The sequence below is a fragment of the Helianthus annuus genome, chromosome 1 (genome assembly GCF_002127325.2).
Source record: "Helianthus annuus cultivar XRQ/B chromosome 1, HanXRQr2.0-SUNRISE, whole genome shotgun sequence".
NCBI lineage: Eukaryota > Viridiplantae > Streptophyta > Magnoliopsida > Asterales > Asteraceae > Helianthus > Helianthus annuus.
This window is the reverse complement of record NC_035433.2, coordinates 73,783,007-73,800,227: the sequence shown is the minus strand read 5'-3', so window position 1 is coordinate 73,800,227 and position 17,221 is coordinate 73,783,007. Positions and strand designations below refer to the sequence as shown.

At 37.8% G+C, this 17,221-nt stretch overlaps 1 protein-coding gene and 2 non-coding genes across 3 annotated transcripts; 2 read left to right on the top strand and 1 right to left on the bottom strand.

Moving 5' to 3' along the window:
- Positions 1-433: 433 nt before the first annotated feature.
- LOC118482986 lies at positions 434-540 on the top strand. Its single transcript, XR_004869423.1, has one exon. It is a non-coding gene; the product is annotated as a small nucleolar RNA R71 (small nucleolar RNA).
- An 11,076-nt stretch (positions 541-11,616) lies between these two features.
- Positions 11,617-16,516, top strand: LOC110868978 (cytochrome c biogenesis protein CCS1, chloroplastic). Its single transcript, XM_022118266.2, has 8 exons — positions 11,617-12,099; positions 12,673-12,892; positions 13,727-13,838; positions 13,922-14,194; positions 14,943-15,208; positions 15,853-16,009; positions 16,098-16,181; positions 16,271-16,516. The coding sequence occupies exons 1-8, from the start codon at positions 11,751-11,753 to the stop codon at positions 16,409-16,411; spliced, it is 1,602 nt and encodes a 533-aa protein (XP_021973958.1). The 5' UTR covers positions 11,617-11,750; the 3' UTR covers positions 16,412-16,516.
- A 9-nt stretch (positions 16,517-16,525) lies between these two features.
- On the bottom strand, positions 16,526-16,598 carry TRNAR-CCU. Its single transcript has one exon. It is a non-coding gene; the product is annotated as a tRNA-Arg (tRNA).
- Between the last annotated feature and the right edge of the window lie 623 nt (positions 16,599-17,221).

Genomic DNA, 17,221 nt, shown 5'->3' with positions numbered 1-17,221 from the left:
GTTTCGCCATCCTTGGTTGTAAGTTCCCGTTGGGGGACCCGACGGCCTAGGTCTATTATCAATGTAGTTTACCATTTCTTGTTGATCGTCTATTTCTTTCATGCAACTCCAATTTTCATGTGACCTACCACACCCTTCACAAGCCATAACCGAGACTGTTTTTGTCATTTCCAATTTTTTTATCTTTGAAGAAAGGGCCTCGATTTGGGCTTGTAAAGAAGTGCTTTCATCGACCTTATGGGCGCCCGGGGCGATAGACTTATTTCCCCGGGGGGTGTGCCATTGAAAATTGGTTTGAGAAATTTCCTCAATTTGATTATATATTTCGTGTGGGCGTCGATTACCTAAAAGTCCCCCGGAGCTAGAATCAAGTGTCTGCCTAGTGTGTGGCAACAATCCATTATAGAAAGTGGATACTTGTTGCCATGTTGCGAGGCCGTGATGGGGACACTTGCGTAATAGCTCCTTGAACCTTTCCCAAGTTTCATATAAGGATTCCCCGTCCTCTTGTGAATATGTATTAATTTCAGCCATTAACTTAGCAGTTTTAGCAGGAGGGAAATACTTATATAGAAATTTTTGGGCTAGTTCATCCCAGGTGTTTACCGATCCAGCTGGGAGGGCGTTGAGCCAAGCTTTCGCTCGGTCTTTTAGTGAGAAGGGAAACATACGGAGGCGGATGGCGTCGTTTGATGCTCCATTGATCCGAAAGGTATCACATATTTCCAAGAAATTAGTTATATGTAGATGGGGATCCTCGTCCGCAAGCCCGTGGAAGGTCGCGGAGTTTTGGAGCATTTGTATCAAATGCGGCCGAAGTTCGAAGTTATTGGCTTCGACATTCGGAGCATTGATAGCGGCGCCTAGATTACCTACGGTGGGTCGTAGATAATCCATAAGGGTACGTTGGTCCGCCATTGGAGGTGGATCACCCGAAACCTTCTCTTGGTTTTTGGCTTTTAACCTTTTTCTGAGAAAGCGTTCGGGTTCTTCTAGTGGTTCTTTTATGTCTTTATTGGAACTGGAGCTCATACACTACGTGAGGTTGGCGTCGGGTTCCAAGTCCTGCAATAAAAACAGAAAAGAATGTTGGTCAGAAGGTTCACCACGGCCCCGTGTTGAGCGAACACGGCCCGTGGTCGGAATTTCAGTGATTGTTTTCCAGATCCCAGTTACTGGAAGTTGGACACGGCCCCGTGTTGCACCGGCACGGCCCCGTGGTCAGCCTTCTGTAACTTGGAAAACAAAAAACTGCCAGTGACGATGCTGAGCACGGCCCGTGTCCGACCAGGCACGGCCCCGTGCTGAGCTCTGCAGAAGCTGAAAATCTACGAAAAATCCTAAAAATAAAAGAAAAATAAAAATATGATTAGGCCGTTGATTCCTAACTTTCTTAAAATCCTTGTGTCCCCGGCAACGGCGCCAAAAACTTGGTGCGTGTCAGTGTGTATATAATTTTGATGAGTATTTAAGCCCCTTTTTACACTTTTAGCCAAGTTTTAAATTTATAAAACACGATATTCACTAACACTAAACACACATATGGGCAAGTGCACCCATCGTGGACGTAGTATAGTGTTGGTAAGATACCGAGGTCGTCCAAGGACACAAGAGCTTTTAATACCGGTTTATCCTCAACGTCTAATCAAATCAAAAAGTGAGAAAAATGTTTTAAACTAAGAAAAATAAAAACTAACTAAATGCTGAAAAATAAAATAAAATAAAAACAGATAGACAAGATGAATCACTTGGATCCGACACGTGTGTTAGTATAACCTTTGATTATTTTCGCACTTTTGCACTTGTTTAAGAGATTATCTTAGTTATTGTAGTAGGCCCCTCTTTTGAAGGCGACGTTACCCTCAACCCAGTAGTTTGAGTCAGCAAGGATACAATCCTAAAGGGTCGGATTATTGAAAGATAATGAATTAAGTTATTAATGCAAATTGTGGTAGGCCCCGCTTTTGGCGGTGACGTTACCCTCGGCTAAGTAGTCTGAGTCAGCAGGGATACAGTCCTAAATAGCCGGGTTATAGTATTAATAGTAGTTAACTTATGAGGGGGGTCAAAGAGTTTGGATCCCCGCCATCCAATACCTATGGGCATTGAAGGAGATCCTACTAAATTTGACCCAGGTCCCAAGCAGGACCTCTAAACGCTGAACAAGAGCAAGACCCTTACCAAACCGTTCCCTTAACCCCCGACCAGGTAGCCAACATACCTCCATATAGACCGTGGAGATATGAATGGTGAAAATCTTTTATTTTATATAGACAGTAAAATAATGCCAAGACACCACGGACAAACGATAAGGAAAGATCACCTTCAACATAAGTAACTAGTTATTAAAGTCATTAATACAAAACCAAATAAAAAGTGCAAAAGATTAAAAATAAAAAGTATTATACTAAACACTTGTCTTCACCAAGTGATGTAAGAGACTTAGGCAAACATGGCCTTGATTGTCAAGAACTCTTACGATCAATCTTGGATCCCGAGACGACTCACACACTCTATGATGGACAATGGATGATGGTGGTGGATGATGGTGTTATGGTGGTGGTGGGTGGTGGATGAAGTGTGAGAGAGGTGGTGTGCCAAGGGATGAGATGGAATGAAACCAAGCACCCCTATTTATAGGCTGAACAGAAGGCTGGGCACGGCCCCGTGTCCACTGGACACGGCCCCGTGCCCGTCTGACATTCTCTCTATTCATTAATTGTAATTCGCAATTACAATTAATGCGCCTGCTGTACTTTCACCACGCCCCCGTGTCCGCTGGACACGGCCCCGTGGTGGGCAATGGAAGCTTCTACTGGTTTGTCTTTTCTGCTGCTTCCTGGGCACAGCCCCGTGTTCGTTGGACACGGGGCGTGTTCAGTCTTCTGTTTTCTCTTCTTTGCCTTGGGAGGTGCCGTTGAGGGTTTGGGCAGTCTACTTTTATTCCTTTTCTTGTATTTATGCTAGAATTAGTTGTCTTTTTGCTTCTTTTGTGATTTTGAGCTCATTTCATCCTGAAAATACAAAAGGAAGACAAAAACACTCTTTTTCCAACATTAGTACTTAAAAAGGGTTAGTTTTATGCCTTAATTGATGTGATTTATATGTTGCATTTTACACACATCAACAGGTTAAGAAGCTTCGCAGGAAGTATATACCGATTGTGAAGGTAAAATGGGATGCCCGTAGAGGTCCCGAGTACACGTGGGAGGTAGAGTCCACGATGAAAGAAAAGTACCCTCATTTATTTCAATAAATCTCGAGGTCGAGATTTCTTTTAAGGGGGTGAGGATGTAACACCTCGAAATTTTGCGTCCAATAATGTATTGACACGTGTCATAGGTTTACACGTGGTAATAAATACTAAAGAAGGACTAAAGTTGACAAGCATTGAAAGTATGTGAATCCGAGGGTTCAAAATGTCAACGAGGGATAATTATGCTGTACAGTAACCCTAAATAATGCTCGTACCTTCAAACGAATAAATCATGGATCGTACGGAATGAAATGTGGAAGAAAGTGAGAGATTACAAACTACAAGGGTTAAATGTGCCAACATGTTTAAGTTATACCTCTGAGTGACCCTTTAACAAACCCGAGACTTTGTAACAGTAAATTACGCTCACAAGAATATACGATATAAGTTTCGCAAGGTTCCGCTTTAAAACGAGAAAGTTATGATCAAATTCGTATGCGAGGGGTTAAAAGCGTCAACCTTGAAAGTTAGGACTTTTCGGGTAATAATAAGTTAACCGAGGATTTAACGGCGAGGGTAAAAGTCACGAGGCCCTTATACATAAATTAACGAGGCCCAAAACGCAAAGTTACCCCTTCGAATCGCCAAAGGCCAACAGTAATAATTGAAAAGATTTGAAAAATCTTACTTTTAGGTCTCAGGCGGGTCGCGTAAAGGTTACAAAGGACCTTACGCGGGCCGCATTGACAGTAGAAGATATGGGCTTGTCAGAAGGATTCTGGCAGGCTGCGTAAAGGTTGAGTGATCCTTTACGCGGGTCGCGTCAATGCCCCAGATGCAGAAAAGTCGGACAGAAGCACTGTTGAGTGTTTTAACCGACTTATTGAGCAATAATGAGAGCATGGGCGCCCCCTAAACGTCCCCTAGCACTCAGGGACAGTTGTTGATCATCCAAGAACACTTGTAGGCATTGTTGTCAAAGATCTAAGGTGCCTAAACTAGTATAAAAGGACCTTATGTAGCAACATTGTTCTTCACACCTTCAAACTGCTTTCTTGATCACTTCTGGAGCTCAAGAACTCTCACTACTCATCCCTGGTCGTGCATAGGACTCTTGTAAGTGTGCTCCACCCTTCTTGGTTAAGTTTTTGCTTAGATTTAGCTTAAAAGTCAATCTGTCGTAACTAACGATTGACTTAACGATAAATCACAAATAGTCCAGTGATTTGTCGAATCAAAGGTTATATGTTGGTAATTATGTGGGCTTTAAACCCCTAAAAGGGCACCCTCTGATTCCCACTCTAACTAGTCCAAATGTCGGGTCAAAGTTGCTTAGAAAAAGTCAACAGAATGCTAACTTTCGATTTTATGCATAATCAGTAATGTAAATGGCGTGTAACCTATTTTGACACTCATACAACATGATAATAAGTATTATAAGTGGTCTAAGCTTGTTTGATCCGACCATTTACTATTTTGACCCGGTTCGGAACCGAAAGTCGCAAAACTTTGACTTTTGCTTTGACTTCAGTTCTGACCCGTTATGGTATGATTTAGATATGCCTTAGGACTCTCCTAGGACCAGGTTACATGATGGGATGAATCTCTGTGACCGGTTCGTTGTTTGTCCGAGTCGTTTGCACATTTCCGTTATATGCTTAAATATTGACCATAACGCCCTTTTAACTTTAAAACGAGAATTTTGGACATATGAAAGGACAATAACCTTAGTTACTGATTTCTAAGCATGTCCCTAAAATTTCATGTCAAACCGAGGTCTAGAATAGGAGTTATGCTAAATAGCGCAATTACGGAAACTTTAGTAATTAAACGGCGCATTTAGCGTAAAACCTATCTAAACCCAAGTTTCGACACCAAACCTTTTACACACTGATGTAAGATAATATTTTGGGATTTTTAAAGATTTTTAATTATTTTTAACCTGCTCATAACCTGCGGTTATAGCATCGATTCGGTAAATACCGAATATACCCTTTTCGGACATAACTTGAGTTCTACATGGTATTTTGACCCGATTCCAGTTGCTACTGATTTTAAATAATAAATAAGGTATTTTGAACTTTATAAACTGTTCGGAAAACTCAGATTTCCTGTAGAACTCGGAAACCTCTTTTATAACCTTTAAAATGACCAAAATACCCCTACGGAGCGTATATTGGGGTTAAACTCGTTATGGGCATAATGGAAGGTATCCTACTGATACCACAACCTCTATAGAGAGTATTAACTTAGGAAACCTGTGTAGGACTCTTACGGTTACCCGTTACGCCTTTTGCGCGCACGGTTGGGTTTATGTAACTAGTTTACATAAACTAGCCGAAACGGGTCAAACCTTATCATTTTCACTTCGAACTCCAGAGTGTGGTTATATTACCCATATAAAACCAGTCTTCAAACTTGTTGGGTCCAAACCACATTCCATTCCCGGTTTTCGCCTTTCACGCGATTAAACCGTAATTATCCTTTGAAACTGACCGGTCTAAGCTAAGGCTAAATTAAAGACCCGTTAGGATTCTAATAGGTTGTTATAAACCTTCGTTCCAGAATAGGAGACCAGTAAAAGATACTTGCATTTGTTTGATTGAGGTTATTACTTGCTCAGGTAAATACTTTTAACTTATTTTCCGTTATACGGGCTTGGGTTACGCTATATAAAAATACCGCTTGGTCGGGCAATTGACCCCAACTCATTAGTAGTTAGGTATTATCAATGTGACCCGTTTAAAAATTTGTTTTGTTGGCTTTACGCCTTTGGGAGCTTAATGACCATGTCCCGGATATCCTTGGCATCGTTTTACGAAATGGCCACGACCTCGACACGCGGGTGTAGGCGTACACCCGACAATGTGTCTATAATTATAAAGGTATAACCGTTGGTTTTCCCGCCACGGCTTTATGCTTTGTGGCGTGTCTATTAACCTTAAACCCAGCACGACCCGGGCGACTGAACGCATAGTGAACATGTAATTCTTTTACAAGATTCAATCGATTAATTATCCCAAGTTATAAAGAGTTTGTGCCTTGTGCATTCAAATCAATTTTATTAAACCTTTTACAAAAGTGTCGGTTGAATGTATTTACCAGTGTAAACTGACGTATTTTCCCCAAAAAGATTAAATGCAGGTTCTACGCAAAATAGGCTGGCCACTCCTTAGCATCGTTAGAGTCTCGCAAGCTTGGGATGCCCTTATCTGTTGAACAATATTACTATTTTATTTTGATCCCCTGTGGATTTATTTCGACTACTTGTGATACTTGGATATTACATTCGATGGTTGAAATATATCTATCTTCATGCTTCCGCTGTGCATTTAAATATTGTGTGGTTTGACTATATTGTTGCCAACTACGTCACGGTAATCCCCCACCGGGCCCACCGGTGAAACGTGTGGAAATCGGGGTGTGACATTAAGTAATGCTTTCTTGCTTCTGGTCATTTTCTCACTACCTTCAAACTTCACCTTAAGTGCATCCCATATCGATCGTGATGTACCATCATGTTGAAGCAGAATGAAAATGTCTTCTTTTATCCCTTGCTGAAGTAGAGTAATCATCATCTTTTCAGCTGTGTACATATCTCTCTCTTTATCATTTAGTTCAGATATCGTTTTGATAACTTGCAAATCAGTACGTGGTTTAATATATTTTTTCTCGATGCATTCCCAAGATCTCAAATGATTGGCTTGGACCCAGTTTTCGAAACGGTCTTTCCACCCATAAAACTCCTCTATTCCCATGAGTTTTGGTGGTTTTTGCAAAGTTCCAGTTTCGTTTTCCATGTTCATGTTTTGAGCAATGGAAGCTGGACTAGTCGGAGATGTAGCAAATGCATTGTAGAACTCTTCTTCCATGATTCGGTAAAACGATTATCAAGACAAACACTTTTCAAGCGAAATTAATTTCTTCAAATGAAATCACCCAAGCGAAATTAGCCTTCAAAACGAGATTAACCTGAAACAACAACTTTAAATGGAATTAAAAATTCAAGCGAAATTACACTCTTCAAACGAGATTACCTAATTTCGTTTGAATTGATCAAACGAAATTTAATTTCGCGTGGAATAAGGAACCAGTTTCAAGCGAAATTATAATTTTCAACGGAACTATGATTTCGTTCGAAAACTTTCAAGCGGAATTACTAATTCCGTGCGGAATTAGCTGAACTTTCAAATGAGATTACTCAAATGAGATAATTTCGTGCGGAATTAAAGTGCAATCAAATGAAATTAAGATGATGTCAGCATATTCGATCTTATGTTCAAGCGACATTATCAATTTTATCAGAAATAATTCGAATTAAGGTCCAGTTTTCTCAAGGATTTGTTAATACACTATTTCGCTTATGATATGAGAAGTTCAGATCATTTTGACCGTTAAAACTTGTTCAATTGATAAAAGAAAGTGTAGAAGATAGAAAACGAGATGAAATCAAGCTGAAATCTGCAAAACTCCTCCTCCTGAGCTCTGATACCACTTGTAGGATCGTGTACGGACCCAAAACGAGTCGATCAGAGGCGTTCTATACAATATGAAAGGCGGAAACAGACATATTGTGTGTGATTCAGCAAGATATTCACATATAACTGTCTTGTTTATTGATCTGGTAACAATTTACAGCACGGAGACACTTCGACAGAGCTTCGCCGTTGGAAAACACCTAGATAATTCCGTTCCAAATGAAAAGGACTAACTCCTATTTATAGACATGGTAATTCCGCTTGAACAAAACTTATGCGGAATTACCTTTTCACACGGAATTATAATACAAACGGGATTACAAGTTCAAACGAAAATACATTGTAATTCCGTGCGGAATTACTTGATGACATCTTCAAGCGGAATTAACCATTTGACTTGATTTCTCGATCTTCGTGCCATGTCAATTCAAGACTCGATACAAGACGAAGTCGACAGACGTATGCACCAACATAATAACTCTTTCATACGACATTATTTTTTTTATAAAAATTGCACCAAAAAACGAGCGTTTTTTATCTTTAAAACGAGTATACTATTGCTATATTTAAAAAAAGAAAATTTAAAAACCCAGTTGCGTAAAACGCAATAGAAAAACCCCCAGTTACGTAAAACGCAATGAAAAAAACCTAAAAAATGACATTTTTCTAAAACGCAATGCACCAAAAACACAAAGAAATTGTCTTATTTGTAAAACGCAATGGCCAGAAAACACAAAGAAATGTCTTATTTCTAAAACGCAATAGCCTAAAAACTCAAAAGAAAATGTACTTTCTAAAACGCAATGGACTAAAAACACATAAAAATGTGTTTTACCTAAAACGCAATGCACCAAAAACACATACAAATGTCTAATTTCTAAAACGCAATGGCTAGAAAACACTTAAAATGTCTGTTTTCTAAAACGCAATGGACTGAAAACACATAAAAAAGTGTTTTACCTAAAACGCAATACACCAAAAACACAAAAAAATGTCTTATTTGTAAAACGCAAAGGCCATAAAACACTTAAAAATGACTCTTCTAAAACGCAATTGACTAAAAAACAAAAGAAAGTGTTCTCTGTAAAACGCAATGGACTGAAAACACCTAAAAAAGTGTTTTACCTAAAATGCAATGCACCAAAAACACTTCAAGAATGTGTTTTTCTAAAACGCAATGGCCAGAAAACACATAAAAATGTTTTAGTTCTAAAACGCAATTGCCTAAAAACACCAAAAAAGTGTTCTCTCTAAAACGCATTGAACCATGATAATAGTTTTGTCTGTGCTGTGAATTGTCTGTGCTGTGAACTGTCTGAACCAATGCAGTTTACGAATGCAGTTTCCAGAGGCAATTTACAGAAAATTAATTGTTCTGATGCATTTTTATTACAGCAATTTAATCGAAAAAAAATTTTTCGAGCTGACCTGGGATCCCCTACCTGGGGCGCTGCCCCGGGACCCCCGCCAAGATCGTAAAACGCAATGACTAAATCAAAAACCCAGATCGTAAAAATGAAATTAAAGAATTTCTTATATGGATCGAAGTGATTTCTTGCCGCCCCTGGGACCCCGCTACCAGGGGCGCTGCCCCCGGACCCCCGCCAATATCGTAAAACGCAATGACTAAATCAAAAACCCAGATCGTAAAAATGAAATTAAAGAATTTCTTACATGGATCGAAGTGATTTCTTCAACAATTGACGAATTTTGAATGATTGAAACACTTATCAGCGCTCAAATCGAACGGATCGAGTGATTATCTTCAAAATCACCGGAAAAAACGAGATTTTGTATGAAATTAAACTGCATTTTCTTCAAAAAAGCTGAAGAACATGTTGATCGGGTGTTTGAATCATTGATTGGTGATTAAAATCGCACTATAATGTAGTGATTATTGAGATAGAAAGTGAAGAAATGGTTGAAGATGGTGGGTTTTGAAAATGGTGGGTTTTGAAGTTACTCGGCTTTGAAAAGGAAGAAGAAAGGGTTGGATTGACTAAAATACCCTTTTTCTTTATTTTAAATGTGAGAAAAGATCAAATAGGAAGTTTATTTTGGCTAGGAAGGATAGGAAGCAATAGGATTATGACATGTGGCAAATTTTAAAATAAAGTTAAAGGGTATTTTAGTCAATCCCATCCTTTCTTCTTCCTTCTTCTCCCCAGTTACTTCAAAACCCACCATTTTCAAAACCCACCATCTCCAACCTTTTCTTCACTTACTATCTCAATAATCACTACATTATAGTGCGATTTTCGTCATCAATCAATGATTCAAAACCTGATCAACGTGTTCTTCAGCTTTTTTTTTTTGAAGAAAACCCTGTTTAATTTCATTCAAAATCTCGTTCCCCGTGATTTTGAAGATAATTACTTGATCCGGTCGATTCAATCGCTGATAAATGTTTCTATCATTCAAAAATCGTCAATCGATGAAGGAATCGGCTTCGATCCATGTAAGAAATTCTTTAATTTCATTTTCACGATCTGGGTTTATGATTTAGTCATTGTGTTTTATGATCTTGGCGGGGGTCCGGGGGCGGCAGCCCCTGGCGGGGTCCAAGGGGCAAAGCCCCTGGCTGGGGTTGAGAAATTTTTTTTTCGATTAAATTGATTTAATAAAAATGCATGAGAAAAAATAATTTTCTATAAATTTGTCTCTGGAAAACTGCATTCGTAGACAGTTTTATGCCATTGCGTTTTAGAACTGCATTCTTGGTTCAGACAATTCACAGACAACTATTGTCCTGGTTCAATGCGTTTTAGAGAGAACACTTTCTTTGGTGTTTTTATGTCATTGCGTTTTAAAACTAAGACATTTTTATGCGTTTTCTGGTCATTGCGTTTTAGAAAAACACATTTTTGAAGTGTTTTTAGTAATTGCGTTTTAGGTAAAACACATTTTTAGGTGTTTTCAGTCAATTGCGTTTTACAGAGAACACTTTCTTTTGTTTTTTTAGGCCATTGCGTTTTAGAAATGAGACATTTTAAGTGTTTTCTGGCCATTGCGTTTTATAAATAAGACATTTCTTTGTGTTTTTGGTGCATTGCGTTTTAGGTAAAATACATTTTTATGTGTTTTCAGTCCATTGTGTTTTAGAAAACAGACATTTTATGTGTTTTCTGGCCATTGCGTTTTAGAAATAAGACATGTGTTTGTGTTTTTTGTGCATTGCGTTTTAGGTAAAACACATTTTTATGTGTTTTCAGTCCATTGCGTTTTAGAAACTACACTTTCTTTTGAGTTTTTAGGCTATTGCGTTTTAGAAATAACACATTTCTTTGTGTTTTCTAGCCATTGCGTTTTACAAATAAGACATTTATTTGTGTTTTTGGTGCATTGCGTTTTAGAAAAATGTCATCTTTTAGGTTTTTTTTCCATTGCGTTTTATGCAACTGGGTTTTTTCCATTGCGTTTTATGCAACTGGTTTTTTTTTCGAAAATATAGCAATAGTATACTCGTTTTAAAGATAAAAAAACGCTCGTTTTTTTGGTGCAATTTTTATAAAAAAGTAATGTCGTATGAAAGAGTTATTAACGTTTAAAAAATGGAGGGGAATTGGAGGAGAGAGAAACTATTGCATTGGATTGACTAGAATGCCTCTAAACAAACTCACGCGCCTCTTTTCTTTCGTTCAATTTCCATCATTTAATCTTAGCTTGATTAACTAAATGGATGGTTAAGATCACTTTCTAGCTTTCTTAGCCAAATAAACTTTCTATTGTATTTCCACCCTTTAAATGTTGCCACATATCTTAAATCTATTGTTTCTTACACTTCTTAGCCAAAATAAACTTTCTATTTGATCCTTCCACTTTGAGCTTTATTAAGATATTTTTGAAATTTGGTTTAAAACTATAAAGTACGGTTAAAAAAAACATTTTTTTTTAAATTTAGTTTAAAACTATAAAGTATGGTTAAAGTGTATGGGTTTTACCGGAATTAAAAACATCGAACATTCGTGTGGCCACCATCTCCCCGCGAAAAGTAATCGACATAACAGAAAAAATCTCCATTTTGGATAATAAAAACTAACCCTTTATGCATATAGAAATTTCTCCATTCATCAACAATGGAGACTCTTCTTCTAACCCTCAACCCACTAAAACCCCAACCCTATCTCTTCAAATTCCCCAATTCTCGAACTCCATTCACCAACAACTGCAGAGGTTTCTTCTCCCCGATTTCTTGCAAGCTCTCATCACAGCCGTCTAAAGACACGACAAAGAACAAGGTTGTGGTCCCTGGTGCAGCTCCGTCGTTGTCGGAGGAGAATGAACCTCCGGCAAAGGTGGATTCCCGGCCGAAGAAGTCCGGTGGGGCGGTTGTGAAAAGGTTGACCAAAAGGGGTTTGTCAGTTCTTGCTAATTTGCCTCTGGCTATTGGTGAAATGTTCACCATTGCTGGTTTGATGGCTTTGGGTATGTGCTCTTTTTAACTAAATTATATTTTGTGGATTTATTATGGATAAATAATGATGCAATTTGACCTTGCTAAGTCAAACAAAAGACTGTTTGACTTTGTATCTAACAATGCAATGTATGTGTATTTGAATTAGTATGAAGTTTTCATTAGAAACATATAATGATTGACGCCATACAAGTGAAAATGTGAACTTGATAAAAAAAAAAAAGATAGCTATAGAGGGAACGGAACGTTATGGGTTTAAACGTGTTGTAAGTCGCACAAAGCCTATTTTTTAAACGGACTGAAAGTTGTGCAAAGTCTATTTTTAGTGCACACAACCTCCTAATCAATTTATTCAACTATTTGGATAGTTAATATACTTAAAAACACTTTTGTAATCACAATTACACATAAGTTACTTGTAGAAGTTCTCTGAACTGTTTGCGGGTCGACCCATTTCGCCTATACTAAAATGCGACTCATTTCAACCTGAATCTGTTTTGACATTTTACCCAACGATCTCGGCCGTCCATTTTTATCACCTCTTTTGAGTTAGCCTTATAACCTTTATGCAATTGTTTATGCAGGTACTGCAATAGATCAAGGTGAGAATCCGGAATACTATTTCCAAAAATATCCGGAGGATAATCCAATTCTAGGATTCTTCACATGGAGATGGATACTTACCCTAGGGTTTGATCATATGTTTTCATCCCCGGTTTTTCTTGGAACTTTAGTTCTACTAGCAGCATCTCTTATGGCTTGCACATACACCACACAAATCCCCATGGTCAAAGTAGCAAGAAGGTAAATGTTATGTTTTGATGCTATTAATTATACAAACTTACTTCCATTTGGTTTTACAATATATTCCTACTATCAAAATATCAATATCAATCTCAAATCTAGATATAGTGGGATTGTTTCTATGATACTATTTTATGTAATTGCTAAATTGTTGACACGTGACCGAAACACATAATTTGATAGGAAAAAAAAATACTTTTACAATACTTCTTAGGCTGGAGGGTGTGGGAGGGGCTTTATCAACGCCACGTCACATAGGGGCTTTAAGGCCTCTCCCCTTAACTTGAAGGGTGTGGGATAAAGCCCCTTCAAGCTATAACGCCCCCCATTTAACCCTTCAAACTGGCGCTACCATGTTGAAGCCACAACAATGGCGCCCCCTTCTTGAATCGCAGGGTGTGGAGGTATGGCGCCGGGTGGCGCTATAGAGGGTGAGGTGGCCTTAGTGGCGCCTCCATACCCTCCGGCCTTATAGGCATACATTAAGGTCCTTTATGGTATATATAATATTTTCTTTAGAATATAAGAGTAAAATGCCATTTTCATCCCTGAGGTTTGGCCAATTTTGCGACTTTCGTCCAAAGGTTTGTTTTTCTGCATCTGGATCCAAAAGATTTGAAATCTTGCCATTTTCATCCAGCTCGTTAAATCCATCCATTTTTCTCCGTTAAGTCAGGGGTATTTCCGTCTTTTTTTGCAAAAATCTCATTACTCTTAAGAAAAAGTCGAATTCGTTGGCCCAAAAGTTGGGCCACTTTAACGAAATGTTTTTGTGATTTGGCTTAAATCCACAGGCTCTTTTTTACTGGTTGTTTAACATGAACAATTTTACAGATGGTCTTTCTTAAATTCGGCTAACACAATTCGAAAGCTGGAATTCTCAGATTCTCTACCCAAAGCCTCAATTCAGGATTTAGGTGTTATTTTATCCGGAGCGGGATATGAGGTATACAAAGGGATGTTTAAATTTGCATTTTGTAACTACTTTATTTCATAAAAATCAATATTTAATTAGACATTTCTTGTTAGGTTTTTCTGAAAGGACCATCTTTATACGCCTTCAAAGGGCTAGCGGGCCGGTTCGCCCCAATCGGTGTGCACATAGCTTTACTCTTGATAATGAGCGGTGGGACCTATAGCGCTGTTGGAAGTTTCAAAGGTTCCGTAACAGTCCCACAGGGCTTGAATTTTGTTATGGGAGATGTATTAGGCCCAAACGGGTTCCTTTCTACACCTACCGAAGCTTTTAACACCGAGGTTCATGTTAACCGGTTCTACATGGATTACTATGATAGTGGAGAGGTAAGAAGCATTGTTTTTACTGATGGAAAATTGGGTCGGCGGGGTAATAGATCAAAACGGGTTGTGTCCAAACTTGTAATACGAGTTAAACTGTTTTTGTTCAACTGTAATGGGTCAAACGGGTAAAAGAGAGAAAAACATGGTTAGCTTAAAAGGAAACGGGTCAAATGAGTTGGAAGTAGTCCAAAGTGTATTTCTAATGCATCGCATTTTCTAAATAGTCTTCTTATAGAAGTTAGATTTTTTATTGCATAAATATAATTTTGAGTAAAATGCCATTTTTGTCCCTGAGGTTTGGCCAGTTTTGTAATTTTCACACACATCCAAAAAGTTTGAAATATTGCCATTTTCATCAAAAATACCCCTGACTGAACGGAGAAAAATGGATGGAGTTAACGACCGAATGAAAATGGCAAGATTTCAACCTTTTGGATCCAGATGTGGAAAAATAAACCTTTGGAGGAAAGTCGCAAAACTGGCCAAACCTCAGGGACGAAAATGGCATTCTACTCTATAATTTTTAATAATCATATTTGAAACATTACTTATTAATAGAATAAAGATAAATATGTTTTGGGCCAAGCCAAACCATACCAAAAATTACATCTTTGACCGGGCTTCATTTTGACTCGTTAACCGATCTGCCAGACCCACCAAGATTGCCACCTCTTCTCTTAGTTTTCAGACTTAAAGCACGTTAACAATCAAATGGAGCGTTAACATGTCATGTTTCGTTATTATGGTATAGGTTTCACAATTTCACACGGATCTTTCTTTATTTGATATCGATGGGAAGGAAGTAATGAGGAAAACAATAAGTGTAAATGATCCGTTAAGATATGAAGGAGTTACGATATATCAAACCGATTGGAGCATTTCTGCCCTGCAAATAGTGAAAGATGAAGAAGGCCCGTATAACCTAGCTGTTGCACCTTTGACCGTTAATGGAGATAAGAAGCTTTATGGAAGCTTTTTGCCTGTTGGAAATGCCGATTCTACAAATGTCAAAGGAATGTAAGACTTATCCTTTCTTCTTCTTCTTCTTTTTCTTTAAATGAATTAAAGCTTATTCTTTATAGTAGGTGTCACAAAATGGGCAGGTTGGGTAACGGGCCAAAACAGATTCAAATCAAAACAGGTGTATTTAATGGATGCGAGTACTAGGGATGTGAACAAAGAGCAGTTCGTGAACCATTCGTCAGGAAGTTTGTTTGTGTTCGTTCGTTTAATAAATGAACGAATACGAACAAGAAATTCCGTTCGTTTAGTTAAATGAACAAAGGCCGTGTTCGTTCATTTATGTTCGATAGTTCATTAGTGTTTTTAATTTTTATATTTTATTTAAATACATCAAAATTCCGACAAATAAAATATTTAATAAGTATTAGTGTATTATATACTATGTTCATGAACACTAGTTTGTGTTCATTACCTAAATTAACAAACGAACACGAACACGTTCATTTCCTTGACAAACGAACACGAACATAAAATCTCGTTCGGTAAGCGTTCGTGAACACATATATTTCTTAACAAACGTACACGAACACTCATTACCATTTTGATGAAACAATAGAACTTTTGACCTTTTAACCTGTTTGCGCATTCGACCTGTTTAAGATTTAGCTAATATTACACCTTTGACTTTGTTGAACCAGATCAATGCTTCTTCGTGATCTTCAGTCGGTTGTGTTATATGATCAAGATGGGAAATTTGCTGGGGTCCGCAGGCCTAACTCTAAACTTCCGATTGAAATTAATGGTACAAAGATCGAAATTGTGGATGCAATTGGCAGTAGTGGACTTGATATGAAGGTAATAATGCTGTTTTAGTTTTGACCCGTTTGACCCATTTCTTCTAGAGCTTTGACCCGTTTAGTGAGACTAAATTGCATCTGTGCAGACTGATCCTGGAGTGCCGATTGTATATGCGGGATTTGGTGCATTAATGCTTACAACTTGCGTTAGTTATCTATCACACACACAGGTATGAAATCAGAAAGCGGGTCAAACAAAGTACAAAATACATTTCATATTTTACTTCTGAAAGTCAAACTAAACATTTTGTTTTGACAGATATGGGCTTTACAAGATGGAACAACTGTAGTAGTTGGAGGGAAAACTAACCGAGCCAAGGTTGAGTTCCCTGATGAGATGAACCGCGTGCTAGATCGGGTCCCCGAGATAAACGAGCCATCTGATGTTATTTTGGGCTAAGAAACAAGAAAATGAGGATTCTTTTGTAGAGATTTTATTTATCCAAATACAGAAGTGTATATATATACATATTAAATCTATAACAGTTTTGATCCAAAAGATTTAGGAAAAATACGCGCCAGGTAGGGGTCGAACCTACGACTTTCTGCTTAGGAAACAGACGCTCTATCCACTGAGCTACAGGCGCTTGCTTGTTTACTTACAGTCGACGAGACTTAAAACTTAGACATAAACAATTGTCATTTAAACCCTATTAAATAAACTAATTATTCTTAAATATATGTTCACTAACCAATATTTAGAAACGCTATTATATAAATGTACATTGTAGTCTTGATATTAATTTTCTTCTATTATATATATTTAGATATAATTTAAAAATCACTATAGAAACTAATATTAACAAGAAATTGTTTGGTGTAGGTTCGCATTGTTAGAGTACCGACACTCGCAATAACAACTAAAAGAGTACCTAAAAACTAAAGTCGTAATGCGCTCAAAAAAATATCGACACGTATTTCCGTTAACCGAAAACCACATAAACGAATATGGGTTCCAATAATACCAATACTGTTACTAATACTCTTTCAAAACAGGTTCGATTCAACATAATAAAATCTTATTTAACAAAACTATTACCGGAATTAATAAAACAAAAAAAAAGCAGTTATATTTTAAAACTCCCATCTCTCGGTACCCAATCAAAATGAGTAGGTGTGAAAGAAATACGAGAACACAAACCAAGTCTTGAGAACACAAACTAAGTCTGGGCTAAAATGAAGAAATGTGAAAAGTTTGGTATCCAAATCA